Source organism: Melospiza melodia, chromosome 2, assembly GCF_035770615.1.
Source record: "Melospiza melodia melodia isolate bMelMel2 chromosome 2, bMelMel2.pri, whole genome shotgun sequence".
Lineage (NCBI taxonomy): Eukaryota > Metazoa > Chordata > Aves > Passeriformes > Passerellidae > Melospiza > Melospiza melodia.
The window spans coordinates 61028262-61049419 of record NC_086195.1 but is presented as its reverse complement, the minus strand read 5'-3'; the positions used below and the strand labels follow the sequence as shown (position 1 = coordinate 61049419).

General features: G+C 39.2%; 1 protein-coding gene across 1 annotated transcript in view; it reads right to left on the bottom strand.

The window, feature by feature from the left end:
• SLC22A15 (solute carrier family 22 member 15) overlaps positions 1 to 21158 on the bottom strand; it is a 41126-nt gene that overhangs the window by 14549 nt on the left and 5419 nt on the right. Inside the window, exons 2-9 of the mRNA XM_063148378.1 lie at positions 12585 to 12797; positions 9333 to 9465; positions 8163 to 8327; positions 6573 to 6702; positions 4614 to 4829; positions 3118 to 3258; positions 2268 to 2353; positions 660 to 780 (exon numbers count right to left, since the gene is read on the bottom strand). Coding sequence (XP_063004448.1) covers positions 660 to 780; positions 2268 to 2353; positions 3118 to 3258; positions 4614 to 4829; positions 6573 to 6702; positions 8163 to 8327; positions 9333 to 9465; positions 12585 to 12797 — 1205 coding nt within the window. The remainder of the gene's footprint in view (positions 1 to 659; positions 781 to 2267; positions 2354 to 3117; positions 3259 to 4613; positions 4830 to 6572; positions 6703 to 8162; positions 8328 to 9332; positions 9466 to 12584; positions 12798 to 21158) is intronic.

The window sequence follows — 21158 nt, the reverse complement described above, 5'->3', positions numbered from 1 at the left end:
CATACATACATAGGCAAAACAAGTGCGATTTCAGTTCATGCATTTGGCCTGTGTCTAACACTGGCTGAATTCATTTATTCAAATCCTACTTATCATCAGATTTACCCACTGATGAAAAACACCACAGTATGGTTTCACTGGTGGCTGACCACCATATGCACCTCTATGGCAGAAGCTCCTGTCTTCCCTGTCAGCAGCAGCAGGGGGTGCTTCTGCCCCTACTGTTGCTCACACACAGCCTGAGAAGCATCAAGTTACTTCAACAAAGTTTATTAACCAGCCATCTTCAATGCTCCTGGTTAAGCACGTATGATGAGAGAGTTGTCTGGTTTTATAAAGCACTCATTAAAAGAAATATCTGCAGTGCTACAGTTACCCTCATTAGTAGGAGGGAGTTGTAAGCAGGCCAAGCAGATAAGGGTCTATTTTACTGTTACATAAAAATACACTCAGTCTGAAGAGAACACTGCAAACTTGATGGAAGAGGGAGTGAGAAGATAAGGGGAAAAATTTCAGACGTAAAACTACATCTAACCTTTATATGTGACTGAAAAAATAAAATTAAAAACTATAGTTAATAGAAAAAAAAAAATAGAGGAATAAAAGATGATCATGTAAGAGAACCAGAAAAACGAAGACTTAAAATTAACTTGCGTTACCTTATGACTGTGGGATAAAGTTCTGATGTGTAGATGTAGACAATATTAAAAGCAGCACTGATTGTCAGTTTTCCCAGCAAAGACAGAGAGCGACTGTTCACCACAGCAAACACTCCAGTATCTGAGAGAGAAAATGTGACCCTTGTAAAGCTTTTGAGCACTCCAATACACCTCGAAGCATTTCAATCACACAATAGTATGGTGTGAAAAGGAATCTAGTGAAGAATCTAAAAGCTGAATCTACAACAGTATTTTCAGTCTACCACTAATTAAATACTAAATGAGTTCTATCAGAAAGTTCGAGAAAAGTATAACAGATACCTTTTCCAAAAGTGAGTACATTTTTTTTAACAAGAGACATATTCATTGTCATTTCTATAGTATGACAATATTCTTCTAATATTATTACTTTGAAAGGAAGATGCTGTGAAGAATCACACTAAAATTCCCATCCAGCTTAGTTTATTAGAACAGCCAGTGCTTATCTGCTTTTAACAGCCAAATCAGAGCTCATGCCCAGTGAAGACAGGTGCTGGCCTCTGGCCAGTGAGCCCTTTCACTTCCCCAAGCACTTCACCCTTGCCTGACTTGGGCAGTTCAGTACACAGCTGATTTCCTGGGGTCCCGTGGTTCTGTCCTCTCTTTTAACGTCTTAGGTTTGGAATGACATGAAAAAAATACTTGGTGACTGGTACCAAGCAAACCAGAATATTTCAAAGTGTCCATGCTGGAAAAATTCTGAAAACTTAAGTTGCATCCCTTTAAAAAAGCTTTACCTATGAGACCCACTGCCATCTAGGGCAAATTCTGTACTCTGTCATACATGTTTAATTTCTTGAATCACACTTCAAGCATTTGAAACATTCTCTTACTTTATGAAAGGTAGTATACATCCATATATCTTACAAGCAAGGTGAATTTATCTATCTGGTTTTAAAAATAAAAACTGCTACATAATCTGAAAATTAACATTAGTGCATCTTCACACAAAAGATGTTAAATTTCACATTTTTTAAAGACTCCCCAATTCAGAAGTTTATCAGAATGCTCTCCTGATACAAAGTTGTGTAGCCACATTACTACTGCCACGACCACACTACTTTTGAATATTACAAAGCAGTGTGGGAAAGATGGGAACTTGCTCCAGCACTCAGTTCTTCACATCTTCTAATACTGATCTTCCCCTTGGAGAGTTATATCCAAGTTGCACAGGTACCACTTACACTAACCTGTCATCTAGCTATTGGAGATACCACAAGAACATAATTCATTGGGATTATGTCAAAAACACTGGAAAAGAGCAACTGATGTGAACAGAAGTACAGGGCAGAATCCAAAAGCAAAAATTCAAATCCAAACCTTACTAACAAGTTTTCTCTAAGGTCTTAGGGAGGTTAATGCTTATTGTTCTTTTTCTAATGAGTTGGCCCATTAGAAAAATGAGCTTCTCCAGCTTCAAAAATTGAGACTCACATATGGTATGAGAGTATGGTATGAGAATATGGTATGGTATGAGCCTAATCTTCCAGCAGTCATCAAATTGTTATGCTGTAGGATGCTGCCTTTACCAGTTCTTATCACATACTCCAGAAACAAAAAACTACTTACCTCTCTTCTTAGGCAGAAACATGACAATAAGACAGGCCAATCCTCCCAGGAAGAGAAATGCACTCAGCGTTCGCTTCCGACCAAACCTGATACACAAAGATAACAAAGGTTTATATTTATATTCTGCATTAGGTTTGTGGGTTGCAGAGTAATGAAACCTCTGAATTCACACTGACTCCTTCTTTGCAGTTGGGAATTCTGAATTCCATCTTCCACCAACACCTCCTCTCACACCGTTTTTAAACAAGCTTCTGCTGCACACTTAACAAAATGAGTGCCAACTTTATACAGCGACTGGCAGTTTCTAGGATTTGGGGCTGCTTCCCGCTGTGTGTGACATTTGTAAAACTCCTCAGGAGACACAGAGCAGAGACTGGGAGGAAATTCTACAAAAACTGAGAGGCATTGGACAATGGCTCTCAATGTATCGTGGTTCAGGAAAAGGCAGAATATCTGCTCTGCTCTCACAGTAGCTCAGAGAGGTACTGCTATTGCAGGAGACCCCAGGACAGCCCAGGCGGAGTGGAGTCGGGATAGCTCTGTCCCGGCAGCGAGGATGGGATCAGGGGGCAGCGGTGGGAAGGACGCTATCTAGTGTCAGCCTGCAGGCAGCGCAGCTTCCTCCCAGCTACATCAACCCCACCCAAGCCAGAGGGACGGCTCATCGTGAGGTGGGTGACTGAAAAGAAGTTAAACTGCTATTTGAAACAGACATGAATCAATGGGACTTTCACATCGAAGTGTAAAGCCCACACAACAGATACAAGCTAGGAGGTGTGATACACAGAAAACCTATATTTGAGAAAAGTTATAAGGAAATCCTGAATGGGTTAATAAATTCCATACTTACCATTTTTGGTTAATCAAGTAAATACAGACTGGGTATGCTGGGATTTCTATCAAGCCTGACAGGGCTAAATTGGCATAAATATTTCCGCCTAAGTCACCCACATTAAGGGTAAGACCGTAGTAAACCAAGCTGCACACAAACCTGCAAAAGACAGGAGAAAAAAAAATAGTGAAATCAGAGCTGACACTTTGCCTGCCAAATTGAAGTACTGGTCTGGCACAATACAATATAAACTATATCTAGTGTTTCAGCAGATAGGTGTAAAATGTTTCCCTTTAAGTGTATGATGCCTTCTAGGCAAATAAACCATTTTGTCCCAGCAAAGACCCAATTCCTGACTTTCTCCTGAGTAAAACTTAAAACTACACTTATGAACAACATGCATAAACCAGTATAAAGTAAAAATACAATCATGACTATATTTATTATTTAACTTCTTATCCCTTTTGTTTTTATCAGGTTACACTTTCATCCACACTTTTTCCAATTGTGTCTAAACCAAATTTCTCAAGCAGTTCAAACAACACTTGAACCTTTTTTTAATTTCTACACCCTGATCCCATTTTATTCACTCATTCTCCAAATCTGTTAACTTTTCTTTTCTAATCCTATTGTCATGTTAACCCCTGTAAAAGGGAGTTGTCTTTACAGAGAGGAAAGAAACTGGTCATGAATTTGTTCTGCAGCAAATCAGCAATTCTCATTTAAGGAACAGAACAATCAACTATTTATTCTGCAGTTAGCACTTTGAAAAGCAACATGAAAACAGTTCAGTGCTGTATGCTGACAAAACCATTTGTTTTATTCTTAATTGACACATCTTACCCAAATATATGCATTATACAAGCAACTATATGAGCAGTCATGCCCAAGGACCTGCATACTATGTCACACATAAGGTTTTTTTAAAGAAGCAGCAAAAGACCTCAGAGCTACCAAGATATCTGAAAAAAAAAACCAAAAACCAACAGGCACTTTTGGAGTTAAATTTCTGCTAGTAACTGGAGGGAGCATCACGGGCTCCTGCTCCTCACTGCAGCAACAGCTAGCACTTTCTCTTAAGAACTGTTGCCTGCAATGTTTACTCATTAGACAAGGTAGGCCACCCACCTGCTAATGGGCTCCTTAGACACAAAACAAGAAATAATCCATGTGAAGAGATACTGACAGCTCTGGGCCTAAGAGGAGGACGCTGTGACCAATCTCAGCAGCCTTGTGGGGCAGAACAGAAGGGGCAGTTCTCAACTATTTTGAGACTCAAAACACAAGATAGAAATGCAGAGATAAAACACCTCAGAACTGGACTGTAAAAATGGCTTTGTGCTAGCAATGTACTAAGGAAATACTCCAACAGATACTTAAATACTATAAAGGATCCTTTTTAGGTACACGGTCCCTAACAATCTGTAGGATGAGGCAATCCTCAGCACCACATTCTCTCAAAGACTGAAAGCGGTCGCAGCAGCACAGCTGGGCCTACAAAGCATTGCCAGTACCAGGTGAACATCATGATCAAGGTGCGTCCCAGGAGAATCCTGTATCGGAACAGGTCCAGAAAGCTGCCAGCCTCTCTGGAGCTCCTCTCCGCTGGCAGTTTTAATGAAAAAGTGCATTTCTGCTTGCGGTTCCTCCTGGCAATGAGGTAGAGGGCATCTTCCGCCTCGCTCAGACGGCCCTGGGAATAGAGCCAGCGGGGGGACTCAGGAATGAATCTGAAACACACACACACACAGACACCTTTAGGGGTTTTCTTCTCCATGAGGCTGGACTTGTCTAAAGGAATAAGGCTGAAATGCACTTCAGTATAATAAAGAGTTTTCAAACAACCCTTCAGGTATAAAATTCATGTACTGAAAAAGAAACAAAGCATGTTGAAAGGAAATGTAAGCCGTACATAATTTAGATACCAAAAAATTACACTGAGTGCATACATATATACACACATAGAATGACACTACAAGTATGATTTTATACATATATATATACACATGTACACACAAGTACGATTAGGATCCTGTCTTTGGAGAATTCATAACAAAGGAGGCACACATTACTACAAGTAACACAGGATGCTTTTGTAAGACCCACTAGTTCCGTTTCTCATTTTCCACAAGACCAACTTCCACTTCCCAGTTTTCAGCTTTTTATCAAATTCTCTCCTGTAGACAAGAAGGCAGAAACTGTGCAAAGGTCAGGCTCCTTGTGTGCACTCTTCACCTGACAGATCTGTAACTCCAACAATATCTACTACACACATCTTCTATTATTTTGAGGCTTCCAGAACTAATTTAAACTTTAGCCTTTGGCCAGAAGCTTTTTAAGATTTTTGCCTCAGACCAAAAATTTTCTTTTTCCTCTAAGTTTAAAAGAATATGATTTTGTGTTTTCACCAAAAAAAAGAGCTTAGAAAGGAACGTATTTTCTTCCCCAGGATAAAAATCTGATAGTATTTTCTACATTGAGTAATTTTTAAGCAACGTGGCAGGGAGGCAGTGTGAAATTTGGAATTTAAAAAAAAATGTTTCTTACAGGAAAGACAGGTTTCTGAGCACAGCTCTGAAGTCACGACCATAACTCATTTCAAAAAGTTGTACATATCAATCTGAAAGTTAATTTTTTTTTCCAAGGGTGCCTATCCACACAAGGTTTTAAATATCCAAAGTGTCATCTCTGCCTTTCACCTCATAAACAGCCTCAACCCTTCCCTGAGTTCTGATGCTTCCATTGAAAGGGTTGTGTGGATTTTTTGATGAGCAAAAGTTTTATTCAAAGAGTTACTGAAGTAAAATAGATGTTGGAAAGGAAAAGACCTCTAGTTTAAACGGCAGCTAAAGTTATTTTGCTCTTTTAGTTACTGAGACTTAGATGTCAGAAAGCAAGTAAGAAAAGCAGACCACACTGCATCACAGAGCTTTCAGTGCTAAAATTCACAAAGCCCCTACTATCTCCAAAAAGATCACATTTGAAAAATTAAAGGCAGCTGCCAATTTTTTCTTTTGCATGCCACTTTTAAGACTGGACAGGCAAGCAATTTTGATGCTGTTCCCTCTGTGTAAACACAGGAGCAGCATCATGTTCTCACATAAATACAAAATCATTCCTGTATCTTTTATCATGTATTCATAGTGCCTCGTAGCACACCAGTTTAGGTTATCTACAGCACACCAGCTAAAGAACAGGATGTGCTTCTCTTCCACCCTAGAGACTGTTCCCATCTACAGGAATACTGCACACACAGTACAGTGTACACTTACAGGCTCAGATATTGCAGCACTACTATTTGAAGAAACCACATACCATGTGGGGAGGAGGGGATGTGTACAAGTTGAGAGAAATACCTTATTTACATCATTTCATGCCATCCTAGAAAAGCAACTTGACTTAATAGTTTGGGTACTCTGTTTGATTTTTTTTTTTGACATCTTTCTTTATGAAACTCAGTTTCAACAACTTACAGAGAGAAGAGAAAGACGACTGCTCCTTCCAGATTAACCACAACAGCCAGAGTCCTCCAGGAACGAACGAAATACCCTAATAAAGCATACTGGGCAATTCCAACAGCAAAGAACAAGCCACCAATAGAACCTAACACACAAGTAAAAACAAAACAAAACATCATCACTTCTGTAAGAAACACTAGTAAATCTCAACAAATGGGATCAGACAAGAACTAACTCTTTACTAGTAAAAATTCATTCAGCAATTCAGGCAAAACCACAGCTCTTTGACCAAAGAACACCCTGGCCTTCATTCATGCAGAGCAGAAGTATTACATCTAATTGCAAAGATCAATAAAAGCCCTTTCTACATCCTCCACACCCAACAAAGCCTTGTGAAAAATGAAGTAATCTAATTCCAAATATGTGTATGTATGCAGCATAAGTATGCACCTTTCTATGTGCAAAAATAAATACTATGAAACATTGAAAACCTGGTAGTTTTAGGAATATGTAGCATTCATTTACAGCTTCCAATATTTATTAGACACCCTATTTTAAAACAGGCTCAGCATAGCACTTCTTGGGTTTTGTAAGTCAGGCCCTGGAGCTGTAGTGATGCCTTAGGTTTTAGCTTTCATATTTTTCTGATTCTGTACTGCTTTAGTATGTAGTTCTGAACTCCATAATAAAGGATGGTAAGCTCTCTTCACAGAATAGCTAGACAAAACAATTATTTTTCTAGCTTGGGACCGAGGACCACTGATCCTAATTTCAGGCCCACGAGCATAAACAGCAGTGGACTGAAGAGAGAAAAACAAGATGGGACTTATAACCTAAAGCTATAGTTGGACAATTAATTCCAATATGCAAATGGATCAGAACTTATAAAAATGAGAGACCCTGTGACCGGTCATTCATTTTTGTGACCATTTTGGTTCATCTTGGGTGTAGCGCTGGCTGGGCTCTTGTACTGCCCAAGGTGGATCCATTGAGGCCTTTTAATAAACACCTACTTTAGTCTTTAACTCCATCTAGCCTCTGTTCCAGGTCAGCCTTCACAAGGCATCAGTAGCAGTACAGGTTACACTCATTTCTGAAGGACAGGTCCAACACTAGCAAATCAAGACAATCAAGAGGGTCTGTATCTTCTAAATTCTAAGGGCAATTACTACATGGTACAACTTTTTAAAATAACATATAACACCAGTTTTCTCATCCTCCTATGACACAAAAACACTTCTGATTTCTTTTTAAGAACTGCCAGGAAGGAAACAATTATATGTAGTGTACGAACACTTGGCTGTGTTTAGCAGAGTCCAACATTCTGATTAGTAGAGCTCAGTTGTGACAAACCTTGGATGAGTATTTAGCTAGTAACATTCATGGGAGAGGTTTCAGCTGGATCTTTGTCAACTTGAGTGATGCAGAGATCTGAATGGCCCCAGGTCATCTGCCCTGCTTGTCCAAGGTTCATATTAAACAAGCAGAGTTCAAAGGCTGTGATCACAGACATGCTCAAGCAGAGCTAAATTTGCAACTGCTTTGTATGCCTCAAGTGGTGTGTGAGATTGAAATCTATGAATTCTGACAATAAAGGCAGTTTACCTGCTAATGCCCAGTAGGCTGTACCCACACACTCATTCAGCAGAACAAAGGCTACCAGGGACATCCCACCATTCATCATCCCTACCAAGAATCGGGAAACGGCAAAGAATTCATACGAGGGTGAGAATCCGTTTGCAACGGCAAACAAGATGTCAAGCGCAAAACCTGGAAAACAAAGCAAAAAGATTCATTTTAGAAGGGTACCTAAAGAAACAGAAGCAGTTACTGGTATCTTTACTTGATGCCCAGTGGCATCTGTCCTGAGCCATCATAGTAAACACCACCGCCACAAGTTTGGAAAGAAATTTAAGTACCTAGAGTCAATATCCAAAAGGAGGGGACACAGAAGGAGTGCTTTTCTGATACATAGTTTGCAGTTTGAACCTTTAAATTCAGTTCATAGCACACAGTTTTTTTTATACAGCCAGAACCACTGCCTGACTCCTGTTAAAGATGGCTTTATATTTATCCCTGATACAGAAGCCACCAAATATCCCTCCTCATTTTTAGAGAGCCGTGTAAAGAAACCAGAGAAGAGAAACATTGCCAGGGGACAATACATGATGGGTTTGCACAGAGACCAGGCCCACCTTTTTGTGCTTTGAATGAGTGCTGTTCCTTCGAAGAAAAACAAAAAGCATAAAACATTTATTTAAACTCTACATGCTCATGCATTGACACACAACTTTATACATACACAAAACATGCAGTTTTAAATGCTGTTTCATCTGGGGACAGTTAGAAAGCTTATGAGCTTCAAAAGAGTATGAGCATCACAAATACATAAAAATTAAATCATGCAGACAGGGGACAAAACATGCAACAAATGCCTAACAGGTTATACAGGTAAGAATGCAGTTATAAAACTACTAAACATACTAATTGCAACTTGCAGAGATCCCATGAGCACAACATTGCACGAGTGAAAGCCTTTTACGGCATGACTCACAAACCCAGAACACCTCGCAGAAATCCAAATGGTGACTGAATAGTGAAATACTGATTTGTTGTCTCAACTTCTATGGCACAAGTATATTGGAATGCCAAAACAAACAAAACCACAGCACATGATTTTCAGCTGCATATCAAGCTCTCAGCAGGAACTGGGCTGCTGCCACTGATCTTGAGGGACACGACACCTTCATGCCATTAATGCTGTCGAGGGGTTACCTGTGAGATAGACTTTCTTCCTCCCGAAGCGATCGGACAGCTGCCCAAAGGAGATGGCTCCAACAAACACACCACTGAAGTAGAAAGAACTGGCAGCACTGACTTTGTACGATGCATTGCCAATTAAAAACCACTGGACGGAGGGGGAAGAAAAACCAGAAACAACAAACCAGCAAAAAGGCAAATTAATCAGAATCCAAACAGTTCACCAACAGCTAATAGCTGGAGGGGATGTTACAAATTTTAAAGATCAAACTCCTCACAAATCTCCTAAGCATCATATTCAGTAAATCATCATTCCCCACTGCCGTCTCCCAAACTCCTTGCAGGATACTAATAATCACAGTTCTCCCAAATCAAATGCAGTCTTTGGTTCTGAAATCAAGAACAGATTCCTCACAATACTCTAATTTTTGCAGCTTTCTCCCACTTTCCTTCTTCTGCCTTCTTTTACATAAAGCTGTTTACCTAAACCGATTCAGATCTACCTACTGACATGTGTCACTGCAGTGTGTAGAACACACATTGTGAAAAAATAGTTGTGGTTTATGTCTGAAGATACTCCTGCACATGCTCCTCTTTATGAACTGTCTTGTCCCTGAGCAATACTTTGGTAGCAGGCTAGTCAGGTTTTCTGCACACACTCATCTTTTTTACAGTGTACTTCATCACTTCCAGTTCTCTTCAATTCCAATACAAATACATCTTGAAAGGTTTGATTCTTAGAGACTTAATGTCTCAAGTTGAACCTGACAAAATTCTTTGCCCCACAGAAGTGCAGAATGAAAATAGACCATGCTCTCAATGTACAAAAGTTATTTTCTTTTGTATTCTAAACACTCCACATCTTCTGTTCTTTTCTTTCACTATTCCTCTTGCAACTTGAGATAATGTTTCCTTTTAGTGACAACCAACTCTTCTTCCTGTGCTGGTAAGCTGGTGATTATGTCATTATCCCTGCAATAACTCTCTAATCTTCTCCTCATAATCTCCTCTTCCTCTACCAAAATCTCATTAAATATCCTCTCTAGCAAAGCTTATATTATTTCAAAGCTCAGTTATAAACTACCTCATCATGAGAACAGAGCCATGCAATTAAACCTCACAAAGATTAGGATGCTAACAAAACATCATTCATAAGCTCCAAGAAAATAATTTGCTTACTTTCTCTATCTGCTTCATTTTGAATTGTTACTTTAACAGGCAGGTAGTTACTGATAATAGTAGGAAATGCATCCATAAAGTGCCAAGACTGACAAAATTCAACTGAAACCAACCATATGACCATAAATCAGCTTTTGAAACTTCTGCAAACTTCAAAAACAATTGCCAGAAAAATGCATTTGTAAAACAATTGCATATGAGATTAATTTTATCCTGGAAAAACATGGTCAGTTTGTTTTATAACAGCTACAAGAATCATGCCCCAAATTTTGGTATAAAAATTTTAAAAAATTTTAAAAATTTCATGCCAACATGAAAACTGTTGATGTGAGACACTTTCTGAATCATTCAGGGATTAAGGGATAATTTGGTTGTAAAGCAAAATTTCTTCTCAAGATTTATCTCAATGTCTAAGCCCTTTAGAGAGCTCAAGGCTTTTCTACATAAAAACATGCTACATATATGGTTATTCAGAAATCAAGCTTTTTACAATCTTTTTCAGTGTAAATTTGTAATGGTCATGCTATCAATGATGCCACAAGGTTAAGCATTGACACGTCCTCTTTCAATGTAGGAAAAAACTTCTTTACAATCAATCATGAAATTAGATTAATAATGAATTAGTGGTGAAATATTCTCCAGCTATGTATATTCTCTCTCAAAATGCTTGTGCTTAGCACATAACCTCCAAATACACCAAATATTTAGCTAAAAATTCATTAAAACTGTACTTTAATAGAGGGAAACAGAAGAGGTATGAAGATTTTATTCAAATGGGCCTCTACTGAAACACATGCTACAGAATTAGAAAGCAGACTCTACACAAGTTGCCTTGAGGTTGGGGTTTTCTGGGGTTTTTTTGGTTGGGGAGATTTTTAGGTTTTTCTCTTGCTCAAGCAGGCTTTGTTCTTTACCTGCATTTCTTAATTATGCAACCAAAATGTATAAAGATCAGTATAAAATCTATGTCATATGCTAGGCTCTACAAGCATGTCTGACTTGTCAAGTTTAAGAGAGTAAAAGATTCTTGGGCAAGTTAAAAAAAAAAAAAAACAAACAAGAAAAACCCCACAGAAAATTTAAAAACCTTACTGAGTTTTAAATAATGCTTAAGAAATTCACCATCCATTAAAATTTTAATTTAAATGGTATCACAAGTACTCATATCCTCTTTACTGAGAGAATAAGAAGCAATGCCTTTTGTACACAAAGACTTGGTACTGCTCCAAAGCTGGCCATTTTGATTAATATGCTCCTAACCAATAAACTGCTTTACAGGAGTAATTTGGATAGCATTAATATCTCAGGATAATAGCCACAAACTATCAAGTGGAACTACACTTGACTCCACAGTTCAGCTCTACATTCAGGCCTTGTAACCAATGCACTCAGGGCTCTCGTAAAGAGAAATTTGACATTAACAGTTACTGACAGACTCAGGAAGGGCAGGTGTTGCACACATCAATGCAGAGTCTGGAATCATTCCTGTAGGGACTATGGCTAGACCATGAAAGAAATCACTTAAAAAACACAGAGGTCGTGCCAACAAAGCCAAAGCTTGTTTTGGAATAGAATGTGAGGGATCTGCTTTGTCCACCTGACTCCCCACTGCCCATGTTCTTGCATGCGGAGCTGCAAAAACTGCAGGAGCCAGTTCCTCTCCAGTTCCTCCAGTGCTTGCTAACTGCATGATGGATGCACTACATGCACTGGAGCTCAGCAAGGGGATGGCCAGAAAGAGCTCAGAGTCCACAAAGGATTGTGAGCAAATTAGTAAAATGAATGTCATGATTACAGCTCAAATGTGGAACCAGGCTGCAGGATGCAATATGTAACCTCTACACAGAAATGGTGGAAGTTTTGGAGCAGAACACTGATCAAGATCTGCATAGCAACATAAAGCTAGCTTTTGTTGCCAGTAAAGACATGAGCACATTACCTGGGCTCTAGCTGGAGGTGGCACATTTCATTTGCTAATCAAAACATCCATTAGTATGCAAGAAAACAGCAGTACAAAGAGACCCCCAAAACCATCTCAGTAAGATTTACTACTCACACACGAGACTGCCGAGCACAACTCAGACTCACCTCAGAGACAATGGATGTGAAGTTGCTGCTGAAGTGTACGTGCTCGCGCACCTCGCTGCTGTTGGCAGTCAGAAGCCATTCCCCAAAAGCTCCCTGCTCGCTCACTGAGTGGTTGCCATGGCTCTCATTAGCTGAGAGCCCCTGGAGATCCCACTGGTAGGGAGGAGTTGCACCCACCAATGCGATGAGGATGGCTTCAGTGGCCACATAGAGCTGGTGTGAAAGACAAAAAACATCAGAGATGCTCAGCTTGAATCCAAGTAATGTCTCCTCCATAGCTGTGTGAAAAATGCCAATCACTTGGTTTAAAATTTTAAAAGTTTAACAGTAATAAAATTATTATAAAAATAGTAATACAATTAGAGTAATAATAATTTGGGCAATTTGATTTAGGACAATATGAGACAATAGAAACAAAGAGGTACGGACGTCTGGGTACCTTTTTCTGGGCAGCATAAGCCCAAAAAGGACACACGTTAACAGAGGATTAACTCTTAAAAGCAACAGCCTGTTGCTTTTAAGCATATTCATACATCTCACACATGATGCATAAATTCCATCCAAACACAGGATTCTGTCTGGTCATCATGAACTTTTTCCTCATAATCCTAACGGCGTGATCCTGCCCGAGCGAGGCGGGAAGAAGTTCATTTCTCCTGACAATGGAGCAATAAATTCTCTTTCTCTGAAAGATTTAGGTGTCCTGTGACTGCTATCTCAGTGCGAGTCCATTCTTTAAAAAAAAGTATCCTACATAGCATAGTTTCTATTTTAACATTTTGTTATAGCCTAAAACTGTATTTAATACACTACTTAAGAGAATTAATACAGCATTACTTTCTAACACAACACATATAATATTCATTTTAATATCTGCGAAAAGCCAATCATATAATACGCATTTTTCACAGCCGGACTGAATCAGTATTAGAAGCATTCCTACTTTTCTATTTGTCTTCTGCCACTATGAGATGTCATGTACAGCCCTTATTTACCAAACAGCACACACTGAAGAACCACAGCTTCAACAAAGTGGTTCTTGCACTTTTTACGTGTGCAATATTTGAGAGAAGTTTCCCTCCTGACACCTTTCCCTCAGTCAGAGAGCCCCAAGCTCCCACCCACAGCAGGTACAGATCATGGATGGAGGAAAAGCTATTTGATGTAGGGTCTCCTCAAGCCAGGTCTTATAGGCTCTTGGAGATTTATATCACATCTGAGGTAGCTCAGCTACCTCAGATGGCATAAAATCAGCAGGATGGATTCTGTGGCAGTGTTGGAAACAGAAAAGTTTCAATAAAAGGCAAAATAACAAAGCTTTTTACAGAGAAAAATTGAGCCAGGACAAGAGGTTCTTGCTCTTGGTAAATCACCTCACAAAATCAATTAGTTCCTTTGTTCTTCTCTTTTTCTAGTAAATTAGTTAGGCGGGACTTTAGGGCTTCTGTCCAATTTGCTATCCTTAAGTTTGAGGTGAAGTCTCCAAGGTACTACGAGGTGTCTTTCTACCTAATTGAAGAGAGAAATCATGGCGTTTTTCCTTTTTCAGGAGACAAAGGACAGTTTTGTCACTCCGTCAACAGGGGGCACATTCCTACAGCTATTGGATGTGTTAAGGAGGAGAAAACCCCTATTCTTTAATGCAATATATTACTCTTCTATCTTCTCCTTCCACCTGTGCAGTTCACTCCTCTAATTCGGTATTTGGGCTAGATCTCCTCACCATGTTTTCATATCTAATCCTTCCCAGTTTTGACAAAATGAATTCTTTGCTGGCTTTCTAACTTCTGCGGACCTGTTTTACTTTTAGAAGAGACAGGAACACCACACATGCTTTTTTAATATACCTAAATAATAACAGATACACACAAGGTCTAAATAGTGATCAAGTCACTTTTGTTTAGGAAAGAATAAATAAAACTGCCGGAAACCCAGACATTTCAAGTCTGGTCCAGAGCTGGTTTGCTGCTGTTTGCTGAGAAGAATATTCATAGGTCACATTACAACTACAGCTTAAAACCCCATGGTTCGAGACCTGTTTGAATATAGAAGTGGCACAAATTCTGCCAGAGAAGATGGATCATGAAGTCTTGAGAGAGACAAAAGGCATTGTTAGTAACAGCCCCACACTCTCCAAATAAAACTGCTTCATCTCAAGCCCTCATTGATGAACTGTACTCGGCACAATGGTTCCTGCTAAAACAAACCAACCCCTTCCTCCCAAACTCATTCATGCCTCTCCAACCTTCAAACCCTACTTGGGTACCTCCTGAACAGTCCTTGCTCTGCTCCCAGCATCTCCTCCCCATGTTCTTGGGAAGAACATACCCACAGGACGTGTGTTCTCTCAGAAGGCTGCTTCACAAATAATTCACAAAACTGGGAGAACCATGGGTACAAAAAAAGCAGCCTGAGGACCTCTGAATTCTGATGCAAGCAACACCAGATAATACTGCTCTGTTCTGCACAACAGCTGAGCAGCTGGAGTTACACCCAGATCTAAATGAGAATTATTACTAAGCTAAAACAGAGCCTCGAGTTATTATCTGAAAGCAATTTTTCCCATTAGCTCCTCTTTGTATTCTACTTGATAAACTGCTACTTTAGTGGCAGGAGGTAGATAAATTTTTTTTAAATAATTCTCTTTCAAGTTTCCATTTTCAGAAGAAATTTGGAAAAACAAACAGTTGAGTGTTATTATTTAAGTTTAAGAACAACTTCTAGATCGACAACAATGAAAAGTAAAAGAGCTCATCTGGGAAAGAAGGCAATGACTAAGATCACATGGGAAAAGAGATTTTAAAAAGCTGAGTGACCATGTTGCTAGGGATGTGTGGATACAATACTCTCAAGAACAACTTGAAATTACCGAGAAATGAGAATTACAGGTCATGATGTGTGGTGCATCCCCCTACACTGACTCACTCAGACAATTATGTGCCATGGCTAAGTGATAACATCCTTGCTTTTGTTCCTGTGAAATAATAAGCATATTTTTGAAGTAGGTCAAGAAGATAAATCCTCAAGACATTTGGTTTCAAGAAGGAAAACATAACATTTTCCATTTTTACACGAGGTGAAACCAGCTGTAGAAAACTGAATAGAAAAATAAGCGATTGCAGGCACATGCAGAAACACTACAGCAATAATCAGCCTTTGACATCCTAGTGGGTGCAGCAACTAAGGTTATCACAAAGATAAAAACACTTTCAATTGATTTGTGCACTCAGCAAACCACATGAGATGGAGATGTGTTTTGATATTATCAAATAGTATTGTTCTATACTCAAGTTCACTGAATCACTGCTGACACAAAACTCTCTTTCCTAATGGGCACCTGCCTTGTATTCTGGATAAGAGGTACAGTAAACCCTATTAATCTCATCGTGGAAACAAAACAAAGCCCACAAAACACCCCCAAAATTCACTGACAATTCTCAAGGTCAGAAGCATTTTCTAGAAGTGATTTTAAAAACATGATGAAGGAAACTCTAGATTACAAAATAAAGCTTTCATTTAAGTAAGAGTTGTGTTAATGAATCTGAAGATTTCTCCCTTAAGAACTCTAAATGCTTGCATTTAGTATTAGTAACATACTTGTGCAGACTGGTGAACAACACAAAGCAGTAACAAATCAAATAGAAATGTTATATAACAACTGCGTAAAATATAAAATGACTACATAATATACATTGTGGCAAACAAAGCCCTTGATTTTGCATTTGTTCTATAACCCAAATCAAGTCAAATATATGTCATTTAGTGTATAGTTCCCATTCATAAAATGTTTTAATTGGCTCTATATGGATATTAACAGTTCCCTACCAAATTCCCTCCACTGATCTGTATTAATCAGGATGAATACCAAGTACAGGGGGAAAGGCACCAGCTCCCAATCACTGATGATGAGATGCTTAGAGTTCTATTAGTTGAAGTTTCTCCTATTTGTTAATATTCTATTTAGGTTAAACTTTTATAGTTTGCCTAAATTAGAAGACTGTGGTGTAAGGGAATTTATTAAAAGGCAATGCCATAATAACCTGTAAACTTTCATGTTCCCTGCTAAGTAGAAGGGATTTTAGTTAGCCAGTTCAAGATATTTCACTAATACACTTTGAAATTAACCTAAAATTAATATTAACAGAAGTGACCAGTTTTCCAGGTGTTTGTTTTCATAATAAATTACAACCAAGAAAGACGCAGAACCTCCAATAAGACTAGCAAGGAAGGGGGAGAATGAATTTAAAGTTTCATTTGTGTATAGTGAAATGAGCACAAAAATAAAGTAAGAAACTCTTTTAGACCTCATAATTTACCCATTATGAAGCACAAATGAAAAAACAAAAGCAAGACTTCGATTCTAGGAAGAGGAGCTTTCAACATGTTTTAGTCAGCTCATCAGCAATTCTCAACTAGCCTGGTCATTCTAGACAAGTATCAGTGGAAGCATTCATTGCTGAACAAAATAATGAGTAAGACAGTAACTTCTGACCTTTCCAATACAGAAACATTAAAACTGCACCCTGAGGAAAGACAGAAATTAAGGAAGAACAATGAATGGCCTTGCTCTGGCAGAAGCTTTTGATAGAGAGATGGTTACAGTTCAAGATTAGAGTAATTTCTTCTGAACCCATGATAAGCAGCTGAAAAGCTGGAGGGCAACCTCATTTTTGAAAATCTGATGATGTCATCTGCTCCAAGTCATCTCCATTTGGCTTTAAATTCACATTATTTTTTCTCCTCAACAACTCCTATGTAGAAAAGCCCTACAATGTCTTCATGCCTCAGAATTACTCTTTGCTGCTGACAACACATTCCTCCATGAAAGTATCCTTCCCTTCCTGGTGGCATGGTAAGAGGGAGAACACAGTAAGACAGAGGAAAAGCTGTAGTTAAAGCAAAGAATCACCATGTGCAGAAGAACATGACATCTCAGTTCCTTACAAAGGCCAGACCCATTCTGACAGGAAATACTTCTCATGCAGAATGCAACCACTGTTGGTTGTTATAACCTGTGACACCAAGGACAGAGTGGACACATATTTTGAAAGACCTTAGGGTTTCTGCAGACAAACAGAGAAAACAGAAAACCTACACAGTTTAGAGTTTTTAAGCCTGAAACTGCTGGCCTCCAAAATCCACAGCAAAAAGTCCAAAATCTGTCCAAAACCTTACATAACTTCAACTTAGAAATTCTTTAACATCCACAATGGAGACAAACACTGCACAGCAGACCACAACTCTTAGAGCCTCACCTCCGAAAGGTTTGTGGAAAATGCCCCTCAAGCTTCCCCCTCCGGTTCCAAATATCCCAACACACCCCTCTCAGCTGTGTTTCATTCTCAGGGTTATTTTGGTGGGCAGTGGCAGCAGCAGGGGTTTGCTGCTCCTGCTCAGCCTGGGTGCCCACGAGCCAGGTGACTGCTGCCATACACAGACAAGGGCTGCTTTACTTTTCACGGGCAAACACTGGAGTCTGAAGAACAAGCACCTTCATTGTACAAGCTCTCTGCAACATCTCCTGCATACACACCTTTGTCTGACAGGGCCACGGGAACACAGCACCCTCACTCACATCACAGGCTGACACATCTCTGAACATGCATGATGAAGTTATTTTTCTGCCTTTAGAAACACAAGGCAAAAAGAAAGCTCACGGACTGGTAAGTTAAAGAACCAAGGCAATACACATGAACCAAAATTACAAAAAGGACTATCTATCAATACTACCTCAGCTTCAATAGGAAAACTCAAGGAAGGCAAATTACATTAATTTGCAATCAAGCGCCACAACTCCTCAGTCAAGCATCAGCTCCATAGTTTCACCAATATCACATCAAAGGTGCCACTCCATTCTTCTTATGAGGAAAAGGACTTAGACAAGAATAAAGCAAAGAAGTGGTGTAAGTTCCTATTCCAGTTTAAGATATAATGCAAAGCCCAGGAGTGGACCATCCCAATGGTATTATAGGGTAACATGAAAAATAGTCAGCAACTGCTGGCAAAAAAAAGCAGGAACTGTGGGCTGACAAGTACCAGGCAGGGTTTAGTCCTGCTTCCACAAGCATGATTATTCTTTTGTCTGCATTTCACGTTTGCCCCTCTTTCTCTCCATACTTTGCAGTCTGTGTTGGCTATAAACTTACCTGAGTCACAGGCAGTATTTTAAGAGATCAAAGTCCTCACCTGTGCATGACATTTTGGGACACTGCCAAGGAATACTGGGTGAGCATCCTGCTCTCAGAGAGGCAGTTCTGCTAAGATTATAAGAAAAGCACATTCTTGGCTCAAGCATTTAACTTAGTAATTTAGTGATTACTTCCAAAGTTCTTGTTTAAGTATCCAGACTAAAAGACAATGCTGACATTTGTATAAGCTACTTTCATTTATTTATTCATTTTAAGGACCTGCATGAGGGCAAGCAATTAGATCTACTTGTGTTTTGTTTATGTTTTTTTTTAAACTGAAAATGTCTTCTGTTTACTACTATTTCAGAGCATGAAATAGTAGTGTGATGCTCCAGAACTGAAAAAATACGCTTTTCCAGTTACATTGTGGAACTTGCTAAACCATTAATTTTCAGCTTAGAGGCCTCAGAATTCACTGAATTACTTCTTAAAAGTGCTCAGAAAAATAATTAAGAATTACAAAACTGTTTCAGCACTCTTAAATTTACTGTAAAAAGGTATAACCTCTTCAGGAGGAAGTCTGTCAAGGGTCTACAAATTGAAAGATATTAAAGGACTCTGATATTTATATATTTTTAAGACATCACTAACTAAACATCACACCACAAAGTTTTGTAAGCTACACACACAACTCGCTCCATCTTTCCTTATATGAGGATCTCAAAACCTTCATCAAGCCTTCCAAGGCAAATTCTTAACACCCTTTCACCCTGAGCCCACCACAACTGGAAAAAAGACCAGGTAAACACTACGTTTAACCAGGTTACACTGCAAACTTAGTCAGAGATCATATTGTAAACAGACAAGACCTAGAAAACAGATGTTATTGCTCCAGAGGGACTCCAGTCCCACTGGGCTAACACTTGGAAAAAGCAAACAGGTTTTGCTTAATGTAAACAATACAGAAGAAGCACTGTCTTAAAGAAGTAGTTATATTAACTATTCCAGTTAAAATAACAAAGACATTTGAGAACACAAAACTTTATCAGAAATGAAGAGCAACTATCTCATGCAAGTGGCAAACAACTACTCTGAGTTCAATTACACACCTACTAATTCTCTCACCCAAGAGGAAAGGAATTTAGAGCCTCTAAAATGGAGACGTGTCAGTGAGGAGTGCCTTGATATTGCTAGTGGAAAAACACAGGTAATTTATTGCCTACAAAACATGGCAAGTCAGAGACTGTGTGTACACAGGGGCAGAAAAGAAGGAAGGGGAGATAATGTGTCATAATACAAATATTTTTAACCCATAGTGTTTGCTACCCAGTAGAATTTTGCCTGTTAACTCCCAGGCTGCTCTTCCAAGGGCGCTTAGAGGACAGACTGGCTGGATGGATTGCAGTTTGCCAGACTGAAAGGCAAACAGCAGAAGATGGGATTGCTTCAGCAAGTCCAAATACGATCCCATAGCACCAAGTAGTCTGTATAATAACAACTTTATTATTAAGAAACTGAAAATATCTCCCCATATGTACCCACAGCCCATACAAAGACGACAATCACTATTGACACTGTGCCTGCAGGCACCTTCCATTCCCTCCTGGTAAAAAGACTTTGCAAAAATCAAGGCATTCAGCCACAGCTCCAGCAAAGAGCCCCAGAGCAAACGCCTTCTGACAACTTCACTCTACACACCATGTAGCCACCTTTCTACTTTTTTTAAAAAAAGAAAGCTGGATTTTGGTTTGCTTTTGGGATTGCTTTTTTTTTTTTTTTAAACAGACAGAATACTCTACTACATTCCCTCTGTAGGTAAGCCTTCAGCATGCCTGCTCTGTGCCTCTCTCAAAACTCACACTTCTTGCTACACCCATCAGCAGTAGTCCTGCTAAGGTCTTCACAACAGCACACTGAACAGGCATCTTCTTGGGATGAAGTCAGCCTTGTAAGTTAAATTACAGAAGCTGAGCAAAGGTGTTTATACAGGCAGAAACCACACAGAATGTGTGGTTTAGTGTCAGAGTGAATGTTGTGATCATTAGAAGAGCAAGAACATCCAGCAACTGGCACTTAAAAACACCTAAATATGAGCTCAACTGCACGTGCTTTGCAGTTCAGATACAGCTAAAGAAGGAAAGGTCTTGAAGTCACAGCTCACATCTCTTCTCTCCTCAAGCTTGCTCTGATCATACTCTTGCAGATAAATGTAAAGCAGATAAATGTATGTGAATGATGCGCTGGTTTGATTAAGACACAACATAACTTTAAGGGAAGATGAAGGCGTAGGCAGCTGATTACATGTTCCTAACTTCCCTCCACTAGGGATTCTTTTTTAAAAAAACAAACAGAAGCAAGTTAGCTTTTTAAATTTCATCAGTAAGGAGACAACTGTTAGCATCCAGACTTCTGCAATCTATCTGACAGTTAAGGACCCCACTGCTAA